The sequence below is a fragment of the Penaeus vannamei genome, chromosome 6, assembly GCF_042767895.1.
Source record: "Penaeus vannamei isolate JL-2024 chromosome 6, ASM4276789v1, whole genome shotgun sequence".
In the NCBI taxonomy this organism is placed as follows: domain Eukaryota; kingdom Metazoa; phylum Arthropoda; class Malacostraca; order Decapoda; family Penaeidae; genus Penaeus; species Penaeus vannamei.
This window is the reverse complement of record NC_091554.1, coordinates 13,506,894-13,519,393: the sequence shown is the minus strand read 5'-3', so window position 1 is coordinate 13,519,393 and position 12,500 is coordinate 13,506,894. Positions and strand designations below refer to the sequence as shown.

The following is a 12,500-nucleotide window of genomic DNA, read 5'->3' as shown; positions in this document are numbered from 1 at the left end:
TTTGTATGTAGTGAATGCCCGCAAAATTAAAACGCAGCTGATCCATTCACGTCGAGTCAGAATTATGAAAGGAAAATTAAATGAAACGTAAGGCCGGAAAAATGTAAAATGATATCTTTAAAGCAACCAAACAGCTTTATTTACAGAAATGTGAAATGTTTTTCTACTGTAGCTTTTCTGTCACCAGCTGCTGAGACGTGAAACAGGAAATAGCCAAGGTAAAGACATTCCCTCTGCAACTTATTCTACATACATATATACATACAGGGCATAAATACAGAAAAAAATAAAAATAAAATGAAACGGTTGCAGTATAGGCGGAATGAAAATAACGATGGGCATTTCACTGCCCAAAATACCGTACGAGATTTCCAGAATTTCCGAAATACCAAAACTGTTTTGCTTGATTTCCGGATTTCCAGGCAGATTACTGGATTTCGAGGGATTTTCAAAGTTTTCAAAAGCGTTTAAAAACCATTAGATCATTGTAAATGTTTCAAATACTAAGCTTTTATCAGCTGATACCTTAAAGTTTCCATGCGCTACTTTACCATAACACATTGCTGATTTATCTAACCCTTCGAACAAAAAAATCTCAATATTCCGTTTTCGTCATGATTTGAGTATTGTTTAATCCAACTCACTTCCAGAAATATCCAAAAATTACTTGGAAATCTAAACATTTTACAACGAGCAATCCTGTCGGAAAAATTACGGGAATGGACATTGAAGGGTTAAAATCAACTCACTTGACCTTGCAGCTACATTCATCCTGTGCTGCTGTTATTGAAATAATGCTTTACCAAAAGCGCGTTTAAGCATTACTGTCTGACTGATGCGTAATCGTTTCTCTGGCTTTTTTGCTTCATTTTGATAAAAGCCAGATTTCTCAAATAGGGATTCCGCAGTACTGGTAAGTACTAAAAAGTCTCTGTGTACCCAAATTTGGTACAAAGGGTCACAAAACATATATTTACGAAACTGTATCAGCAATTTCTAATAAATCCACTTGTCCATTTTTTAAAAAGGTTTGAACATGAACATTGATTTAAAATAACATCGTTTTAAGGCCGTACGTTTTATGTAAAAAGCGTCTAAATCTGACATAAATTATTTGTGCTATTATTAAATCAATTGATTGTATTTTCAATCAAATTCCATGGTAACTAAAGAAAATCTGCGCAACGGCCTCAACATTAGCACTCTGCCCTTCAACTGCTCAGGCGATTGTCAAAGTCTGTGACACTTTTTTTGCCGACTTTGACAAATATCTTTGGCACTATTACCAAGATTTTGCAAGAGAAGGCTGCGAATGGATCATTTGCGAGATTGTAGAATTCTTGGGATTTCCGGATTTCCTGATTTCCTAAAAAATTCTTTAAGGATTTCCGTTTTTTCGGGTTTCCAGATACGGTGTAAAGGATATCCGAAGTGAAATGCCCCTCGGAGAGTATGCTGTGGCACTGTTTCATTTTATGTTTGTGTACACGCTAATGAGCTTGTGTTTGTATTCATACATATATGTGTGTATTTATGAGCGTGAACGTGTGTTTATGTATGTATACATGTATATGTATAGGCTCTGCTACTGAAAAGAGAGTGAGAGTAAATTAAGTACCATTTTCCAGTCTCACTTATGTTCATTATTACCGGCAAGGAAAATGAAAGACAATGGCGTGTTGTATTCATGTTTGGTAATAAAATAAGATACTATATCACTTATACAATTTACAGATATATATTACAAATAGCCTTCCTGTGAGTAATATTAAACCTAAATACAACTGACTATTTTGTCACTGGTACAGAACCATTGCGTTCGGAGCTTCAGGAGGATATGTAGTAAATCCTTCGTCAGGTTAAACAGGGAATGCTTCGTTTTCTTTCGCAAGGACTGTGGAGAAGTTTCCCTGCACTTTAAGTACAACTGCGAAAATTGTTATGAAGTGGATATAATGATAATGTTAACGAAAACATTAATGATATTGTAAACAAAAGTATTACCGTTACCATTATCACTAAAAGCAAATGGTCATCCAGAAAGGATTTATTATTCAAGAAACTGTTTTATCTGAGACGAATATATATATATATATATATATATATATATATATATATATATATATATATATATATATATATATATATATATATATATATATATATATATATATATATATATATATATATATATATCCAGTTATCCATATATGAGACAAAAAAATCTTTTGTCTTCCATAGAAAGAAAGGCATCACCAGAACCTTGTTCCTGTGTCGACGGTCTTTAAGAGAATACAAACGAAAATAGTACAAACATGTCAATAAATGTATTTCTCTCAGAATATCTTACTGGAAACTGATTTAAAGCTGAGTGATTGGTGTCTGAAAAGATTACATGGCTGAATAAAAATATTTATATGTGAGCATATCGAACGCTTTCTTGCCAAGGGGTAACAAACGTATTATTATTTTTTTTTTAACGTTACAGTCAATGATTAATTTTATGCTATTTTAGTCAAAGGTGCTTAAATAACTAAATGATTGATAATAAAATCTTATTTAAAGGTTTGGTGATTATTGGCAAGAGTTCTTACGGCAAAGTATTTTTTAATGAAGAAAAAAGGAGAGAGAGAGAGAGAGTTCAGTTCTTGTTAAAAAATAATCCGAAAAATAAGATTTGTGACTATAGGCACAAATTAGAGTAGATTGCTAATTGATTTTGCATTAATGTCCTGTTCAATATCATCAATGACTGTTAGGTGCAATGCACAAGGCCAATATTCCCAAAGATGAAATTAATTGTGTAAAGAATTCAATTTTCTTACTAATAATAACATCAGAAAAAGAAGCTTATTAACAGAATCTCCAGTTTTTCTGTCCATATATATATATATATATATATATATATATATATATATATATATATATATATATATATATATATATATATATATACACACACACACACACACACACACACACACACACACACACACACACACACACACACATATATATATATATATATATATATATATATATATATATATATATATATATATATATATATATATATATATAAAATCGTGCAGCGCAGATCCACTGCACTTTTCTTTTCTAATTTAACATCAGTGTTCATTACGAATAGGTATGAATCGATTTTGCAGAAAATTTCCATATCAAAAATCAGTAATACGACTACAGATAACAAACGCGTAATATCAAATCCTATAAAAGAGATCTAATTCTAAAATCTAAGATACCTTAGATGTATAGACTGTGACCATATACAAATATTTATCACTTATGAAAAGTAATATCATGACATATTTAAAAATATATTCTTAAAACTATTTTTATATACAGAGCAATATTTTGATACTGTTCACATAGGTATCGCTACATGCTAATGTTTTTCATGCTCAAAGGCAAACATCAAATCCAGATCTTGTAATCATATAAAAAAGTGAATTTCAGTTTAAAGTCAAATTTCTGTCATTCTTCCTTCCCTGAAAGTGATAAGGTTATTATGACAGAAATTACAGAATGATTAACACACTTTTAAAATGATTTCCCTTTATGTTCTTTGGATAAAACGGACCATTAATAGAGGCAAAGAAGTGTACAGATCTCACGTCAGATTTGTAGAGTAAGATGATAATCTGTTCTGCGATAGTTTAATCCTTGGAAATGCGTTGATCTTCACCTTGTTATGTCAAACCTAAAAATTACATCTTAGCTACAGCAGTGGACGGAGGATAATATTCAGTATTATAATACTGTGAACCTTACATATACATACATACATATGTATATATATATATATATATATATATATATATATATATATATATATATATATATATATATATATACATATATATATATATATATTGTTAACGATATTCTTTTATGAAAAAATCGTATGCAACATAAGGCTACAATTTATCAAAATACTGTGTTTTTCTAATACTAAAAACAGTACATACCACTGTTTAACATAAAAAAACAAATTTCCGGGAATTAAAGAGGATATATTTCCAATCGTTATAGACCTTGTATTGATAGTTTCACTTAAACTTACAATAAAAGGACGGAAGACCTGACACGACTTGAGCTTATCGGGGAATGCGTGAAGAAGACAAGGTTTCACGAACGAAGACGAGCGTCGGGGAGAGAGCAAGGGAAGGCGTGAGTGTGAGAGAATGTGTTTGGCGTCTGACCGCAGCGGGAAAATAAGTATGATATAAGTAACGTGAGGTTCTAGAGGTGTGATGTGTTTATTATAACCTATAGTGAGACAGTTCGGAACAGAACGCGTCAGAAAATGACATTAAACAAAAGTAGATTGAATAAGCGTTAAAGAGTTTGATTAGTGTTGATAGCAGATATTCCTGTCTGCTTCCAACGATAGGATATCTCCCAGGTGCAAAATCTTAACGATTCATTCATAACATAATACTTTTTTCACGGTTATAATGCTAAAACCCTTTAATAAATCTAGGTTGAGCCTTCATTCAACCAAGCCTACACCTCACACAAAAGTCGAAATTGTAAAAAAAAAAATCTAGTATCAAATAATTTGTAAAAAGTGACTATTATCTATTTTCTTCTGACATCATTTCCCAGAATTACTGAGGATAGTATCGTGGATCCATCGCAGGGTTGTCGATGCCGAACTTGGTCTCGCTCATGTTGAGGCCGTGCTTGAGGGCCAGCAGCTCCTGGCGGGCTTCGGGGTCGCCGGGGCCCCAGTTGCTGGCGGGGGAGAACACTCGCCGGATGTCCTGGAGGAGAGGGGCGGCGTTTGCGTTAGTTGATACACTATCAATATCTTATTGCTATTGCTAAAGCAGCAATCATCATTATAAACATCATCGTCGTCGTGATATCACCATCATCAGCACCACCATCATCATTACTAACATCATCAGCACCTTCATCATTTTTATAACTACTAGCATCGTTATAACAATTATTATACAAGCAGCGTTATACCAATTATTATACGTATCGTTATAACAATTATTATACAAGTATCGTTATAACAATTATTATACAAGTATCGTTATTATACAAGTATCGTTATAACAATTATTACAACTAACACCATCATTACCATAGCTACCATTATCATTATTGCCACAAAGATAACTCATTCCCGCCACCCGCAACCCCAGCTGCGCACGCGAGCGCTGCCCAGCTCGCCTAAAACTCACCCCAGTGAAGAGCTTCTTCAGCAGGACGAGGACGAAGACGAGCGGGATCATGGCCACGGACACGGCGGCGAGGAACCAGCCGATGCCGATCGCCCAGTCGGGGTACTCGACGTCGCCGTACTTCGGGTTGGTCCACGTGACCGCCGAGTAGATGAACATGAGCTGCGGAGAGGGTCAGGCGGGGCTCGGTTAGGAATGGATGGAGGGGCGGTGGTCATGTCTTTCGATCAAGGCCTGTTTGTCTCTTTTTATCCCGGTCTGTACCTCTCTCTCTCTCTCTCTCTCTCTCTCTCTCTCTCTCTCTCTCTCTCTCTCTCTCCCGCTCGCTCGCTCTCTCTCTCTCTCTCTCTCTCTCTCTCTCTCTCTCTCTTACACACACACACACACACACACACACACACACACACACACACACACACACACACACACACACATATATATATATATATATATATATATATATATATATATATATATATATATATATATATATATATTAATGTATCTATCTATTTATCCACCTCTTTCTCTTATTCTGACTCTCTATATTTCATTGTGTGTGTCTGTGCGTATCTGTATGTGTTGTGTGTGTGTGCGTGCGTGTGTGTATGAGCATGTGTATGCGTGCGTGTGTGTGTGAGTGCTTCGAGAGTGCATATATCTCCAGCAACAAACCATCTCTTTTCCCCAGGCATACTCCCATCCCCTCCCTCCCTACACCCCCGCCCCTACCCCCCCCCCCCCCCCGCCCACCGTGATACTCACAATAAGCGTGACGGGCGCGATGAACACCCAGCAGACCTTCCAGAACATGGACGGATTGTATCCCAGCATGAATTTGAGGTCTTCGCTGAACCTGCGCACGCCGTACACCCAGTGTAGGCCTACCAGCTCAAAAATGGCGATCAGCAGCACGCCCACGCCGCCCCCGAAGCTGTCCACCAGGTAGAAGATGTACTGGCCCATCTGCCGAAGGCGCAGAAGGGGTCGAGGTGTTAGTTTTTGTCCTTGTTATTCATATCAGATTATTTTTTCATGTTTCGTTGCGTTATTATCCTCGTGTGATAGTGATAAACTCAGCCAATCTCAGCGAGTGTCATTTAACTACCACTACTCTAAATTATTACTCTTCATATTCCAGAAATCATTACACTCCAAAGAAAATGACGTTCTCACAAAACCACGAGCTCAGGAGCGAGTCATAAGCTGGAACGTTCTGCCAGCGAGAGTGGGATCGAACGCGGGTATACTCACGGTGGCGCACATGGGGATGCCCATCAGGAAACACGACACGCAGAGCAGGGCGGTCAGCTTGAACTTCTGGTTGCGTGTGCTCGGGAAGGTGTCGTACAAGGCCGTCAGCACCGTTTCCAAGAGCGCAAACTAAGAGGAGAGGCAGGGATTAATAACGTTTTTTAAGGGTATACTAGTGTCTTCGATACTGCACAGTGTCGAGAAGGAAGAAGTGAAAATTGGAGAGAAAAGAAAAGTGGGTAAATGAATCGTGATTATATAAGAGTGCCAAGGCTTTAGATGCTACGTAAAACTTTGGAAAAGAGAATAAAGTTAAAATCAAAAATGAATCTGCAAGAATCATTAGGATTTCAGACACTGTGATAAAAAGGGGGAAAGGGAATAAAAACAATAAAATAAGAACAAAAAAAAGAAAAGAAAATCAAACAAGATTCTCAAAAGTAACCACCAAGATTCTCAAACACGCATCAAACAACAAAGAAAATCCACACCACCACGACAGCTTAGACCGCTTACTCCACCTACTCCACACACCAAAAAGCCCAGCCGGCCTTACCTCGGAGTCCAGGCCGAGCGTGAACAGCATGAAGAAGAAGAGCGACGCCCACAGCTGCGGGAAGGGGAGCGTGCGCGAGATGGCCTCCGGGTACGCGATGAAGGTGAGGCCGGGACCTGCAATGGGGGCGGGGCTTAGTCCACCTGCTGCGTGCGACCTTGTGTGATCTAAAGTGCGTGACCTAGTTTGTGATCTTATGCTTTACCTAGTGCGTGACACAGTATGTGACCTGGCTTGCAATCTGGTGTGACCTGATGTGCGACTTGGTAAGGGACTTAATCTGTGAGCTGGTTTGCAACCTGCTGTTGCCTCAGCGACTAGGAAACCCTTATAGTGATACAATATCGCACAAGACATTTGTGGCAAATTGTAAATTGCTTCTTCGTCTAAGAGAATATTTAAGGAAATATATGCAAAACGAGAAAAATATATATACCATTGCAATTCAGCCTATAACGAGTATTGCGCCATAAAGATAGTTATCTTGACCAAATAAAAGAAAAATCAGCTTCACGAACCTACTTGCAATGACAGCTCTAGAACTGCAGTTAGTTTGTCAGGTTTGCTTGTTCTTACCGCCATTATAATTGGTTACTGACGATAAATATCAGTTATTGCTTTTATTCTTATGGCTATCATCATCATCGACATAACTTTCATTGCTATTATCACCATCGCCATCATCATTATCATTGCTATTATCATTACCATCACCCTCGCCTTCCTTATTATAGCTATCATTATCACCATCCCCATCACCATCATTATCATTGTTATCATCATCGCCCTTATTATCATGACTGTCGCTATCATCATCATTATCATTGCTATTACTATCATCATCACCATCATCATCATTGCCCTCATTATCATTATCACCATCATCACAATCCCATCCCATCAACCCAAGCAACCGCCTGGCAACCCGACCGTACCGCTGGCAGCCACGTCCTCGATGTCGACCCCGAGGTCATGCGCCATCGCTCCCAGGACGGAGAAGATGGCGGTGGCGGCGATGAGCGAGGTCACGAAGTCCAGCGAAGACACGATGAAGGCGTCGATGTGCACCTGGAATGGGAATGGGAATAGTAAGGGGAAGCTATGGCACGATGGAGGCGTCGATGTGCACCTGGAATGGGAATTGGAATATCAAGGGTCAGCTGTGACGTGATGGAGGCGTCGATGTCCACCTGGAATGGGAATGGGAATAGTAAGGGGAAGCTATGGCGCGATGGAGGCGTCGATGTGCACCTGGAATGGGAATGGGAATAGTAAGGGGAAGCTATGGCGCGATGGAGGCGTCGATGTGCACCTGGAATGGGAATGGGAATACTAAGGGGATGTATGACACGATGGAGTCGTCGATGTGCACCTGGAATGGGAATGGGAATGGGAATACTAAGGGTCAGCTGTGACACGATGAAGCCTTCGACGTGAACTAGGAATGGGAATAGGAATTCAAGGAGTAAGACGTAACCTAGATTGATAGTAAGGGGATGAATCGCTGATCCTTAGGAGTGGAATAAGGAAAGATAGATGGATGAATCAGCATCTGAACATCTCGAATTAATCCCGTCGAGAAGGACGCACTTTAAAAGCGTCCAAGAAAAAAAATCTTGAGTAATAAATAAATGAATGAATAAATGCACAACTAAGTGAATAATGAATAATTACTAAACTAATTATAAGCAATAAGTAAATGAGGAAAACTAAATATATGAATAATAAACTTAGACAGTAAATATATTAATATTAATTAAAACGATGAATAAATAAATACATAAATCAATAGATAATAACCATTAAATGAGTGAATGATAAACAATAAATAATTGAATGATAAACAATAAATAAGGGAATGATAAACAATAAATAAGGGAATGATAAACAATAAAAAAGGGAATGATAAACAATAACTAAGTGAATGATAAACAATAAATAAGTGAATGGTAAACAATAAATAAATAAACAAACATACAAACCCCAAAAAATCAAGATAAAATAAGTAAAAAAAAATAGTCACCGCCATGACCATCGCAGACTCAACCCCGCGAACAAAGGAACCCCAAATCGGCGTTGGCTTCGACTTCGTACCTTATTGCGGAATTTGTTGTAGGATCCGAACATGATGAGTCCTCCCCATGACACGGACAGGGAGAAGAACATCTGCTCGGCCGCCTTTCGCCACACGTGCACGTCTAGGATCTTCTCCCACTTGGGCACGAAGAGGAACGTCAGGCCCTGAGGACGAGGAAGAAGAGGAGGGTGTGAGTGAGGAGGAGGCAACGGGAGGGAACGGAGGGAGTCGTTCTCGTAGATAATGAAGTAGTGTTAGTTTATACAGTGGATATACATATATACATATTTTATACACATATACACAAATACACTTTCTCTCTCTCTCTCTCTCTCTCTCTCTCTCTCTCTCTCTCTCTTTCTTTCTCTCTCTCTCTCTCTCTCTCTCTCTCTCTCTCTCTCTCTCTCTCTCTCTCTCTCTCTCTCTCTCTCTCTCTCTCTCTCTCTCTCTCTCTCTCTCTCTCTCTCTCTCCCTGCCTACCTTGGTCGCGCCCTCGAGCATGACGCCGACGACGAGCAGAGCGATAAGGATGATGTAAGGGAAGGTGGCGGTGAAGTAGACGACCTTGCCGGAGGACTTGATGCCCTTCATGAGGCACAGGAACACGATGACCCACGACAGGAGCAGGTACAAGGTCAGCTTCACCTGGATGTCTCCGATCTGGCCGAACTCCTTCATTCCCGACTTGTCGATGTTCAGGACTCCTCTCCTGCGAGAAGGAACCGCGGAGGGTGAGTAATCGCAACCGTGACTTACTCAAAAAAATTAAAATGTTTATAGTAATGCTTGATGACCAAAATACCTGTGGGTAATAAGAGCAAGGTTATCCTTGGTTTTGCTTTCGCTTTGGTGATTAGATGTTCTGTGTTCGCTTCATACTCGGTTTTTGTTTGCATCGGTTATTGTAACAAAATATGCTTGAGGGACTGGATAACTTGATCTCATGGCCCACCCATGTAGTGCTCTCGGTGTAAACGATATGCAGGAATATATGATCTACTTTGCTGTTACAAAGCGTGTATTACCAAACCACAGGCAACATGCAGGAAGTCCCCAATTTTACAATAACGCACTCACACATATATAAATATATACAAGCAATATATATATATATATATATATATATATATATATATATATATATATATATATATATATATATATATATATATATATTTATATATATATGTATCTATCGTATATATCATACATATTATATTTATATATATATATATATATATATATATATATATATATATATATATATATATATATCGTATATATCATACATATTATATATATATATATATATATATATATATATATATATATATATATATATATATATATATATATATATATATATATATATATATATATATATATACTTTTGTGTGTGTGTTTTTACTCCACATGCACAAGGCTGTTCCAGAAAGCTCCAGCTCGACTCACTCCCAGAACTGCACGGCCGACGACTCGTTCTTGAGCGTGCAGTTGATGGTGTCTGTGGGCCCAGTGAGGTTGTAGCGCGCGCACGGGTAGATGCCGCCCACAGCGAAGCAGTTATCGTCCGCCCACTCGGGGTCGCAGGTCGCCCACGGCACCTGAGGGCAAACGGAGACGGCGGTTGTAATATATGTCTAAGGATGCGATGGCGGAAAGAGTTCGTGTGTATAAGTTGACAATGGAAAGTTCAGAAAAAAATAAAAATAAAAACTAACTGGAAGTAAAAGTGGATTCTCATCTTTGACTTCGAAAAAATCAAAGACTTTTCTTCTTCCAAATGTGGGGGGAATTAAAGCTACAAAAGATCTTGACTACATTCAAAGACAAACGTATTCTTCAAGTGAATCTTTTTTCTAACTCAAGCTATAGAGTTTGTGAACTCTTATACAATTGAAGAACCACATTTCACTGCGAACTTTCCCTTTTCTTGTGTCTTCATTGTTCTTGTTCTCTCTAATTCGCCTGAATACCCGATAAATCCTTACTTCAGTTCACATACTACTAAGAACAATTATCTCTCTTATATGCGTATATGAAAAAAACAAACTTCAAGTAGAAAATAATAAAAAAAAAACAATACTTCCAGGCAAAAAAAAAAAAAATCCATAGAAAAAATACTCTAAATAAAGAAAAAATAACTCCAGCTAAAAAAAAAAAAAAAAAGATAACCAGATAAAAAACAGAACAACAAAAATCAACGAAAAGAAATCAACTTTTACAAATACTAAACAAAATTCCCTAAACATATTTCCCCCCCTCACTCCACGCACAACCCGGCACCCGACCTTGGCCCTTAAAGGAAACCTACATCTGCGGCCCAACAGTCGAACATGTAGAAGAGGGTGTAGGCCATGAGCTGGTTGTAGTAGATGGCTGTGATGAGGGACAGGATGACCATAGCGACGCCGACACCTGTGGGAAATGAAAGGAAATGTTGTGTGGATTAATTGTCATGTTACACTTTTGTCTATAAACAGATTTTAAAAGCTCTCCTTATCTTTTACTTTTTATGAAACATTAATTTTGCTTATTTCTTATCATCATCATTATTATCACATTATAATCATCAATATTATCATTATTATCATCATTTCATTATCATTACCCCCACCCCTCAGCCCAGCCTTACCTTGCATGACGGGGGCGCACCGCCACACGTTCATGGGCCCGAGCTGCGAGTACTGGCCGAGCGCCGTCTCCATCAGGTACATGGGCTTCCCGATCAGGACCAGGAGGATGATGTACGGGAACAGGAACGCAGCTGCAGGATGTTGATTCGTGTTATTAGAGGATGAGGGACAGATGATGGAGGACAAATTGGGTGTTATTGGAGGATAGAGGATGGATTAGGTGTTATTAGAGGATGGAGGACAAATTGGGTGTTATTGGAGGATAGAGGATGGATTAGGTGTTATTAGAGGATGGAGGACAAATTGGGTGTTATTGGAGGATAGAGGATGGATTAGGTGTTATTAGAGGATGGAGGACAAATTGGGTGTTATTGGAGGATAGAGGATAAATTAGGTGTTATTAGAGGATGGAGGATAAATTAGGTGTTATTAGAGGATGGAGGATAAATTAGGTGTTGTTAAAGGATGGAGGATAAATTGGATGGTATTGGATGATGGAGAAGAATATATTACATGATGGAGGATATATTACATGATATTAGATAATGGAGAATATAATAAATGATATTAGATGCTGGAGAATATATTTTAGATGATGTTAGATGGAGGAGAATAATAGAATAGATGATGGAGGATGAGGATGTAGGGGAACAAGAACGCAGCTGCAGAATATTGATGAATATTAGTTAATAGATTATTATTGTTATTAGAAGATGGAGGATATTGGTTAGATTGTATTAGGTGATGGAAGATGATAC

At 38.1% G+C, this 12,500-nt stretch overlaps 1 protein-coding gene across 2 annotated transcripts in view; it reads right to left on the bottom strand.

The window, feature by feature from the left end:
• Window positions 1-3,806: 3,806 nt before the first annotated feature.
• LOC113816888 (sodium-dependent proline transporter-like) overlaps window positions 3,807-12,500 on the bottom strand; it is a 52,309-nt gene continuing 43,615 nt past the window's right edge. The window contains exons 4-14 of one of the 2 annotated variants that reach the window (XM_070122665.1): window positions 11,742-11,873; window positions 11,421-11,524; window positions 10,559-10,710; window positions 9,587-9,815; window positions 9,124-9,270; window positions 7,965-8,097; window positions 7,030-7,145; window positions 6,474-6,602; window positions 5,985-6,185; window positions 5,220-5,381; window positions 3,807-4,787 (exon numbers count right to left, since the gene is read on the bottom strand). In XM_070122665.1, the coding sequence (XP_069978766.1) occupies window positions 4,632-4,787; window positions 5,220-5,381; window positions 5,985-6,185; window positions 6,474-6,602; window positions 7,030-7,145; window positions 7,965-8,097; window positions 9,124-9,270; window positions 9,587-9,815; window positions 10,559-10,710; window positions 11,421-11,524; window positions 11,742-11,873 (1,661 nt within the window). In that variant the 3' untranslated portion in view covers window positions 3,807-4,631. The remainder of the gene's footprint in view (window positions 4,788-5,219; window positions 5,382-5,984; window positions 6,186-6,473; window positions 6,603-7,029; window positions 7,146-7,964; window positions 8,098-9,123; window positions 9,271-9,586; window positions 9,816-10,558; window positions 10,711-11,420; window positions 11,525-11,741; window positions 11,874-12,500) is intronic. The other variant, XM_070122664.1, reaches the window with a different exon arrangement.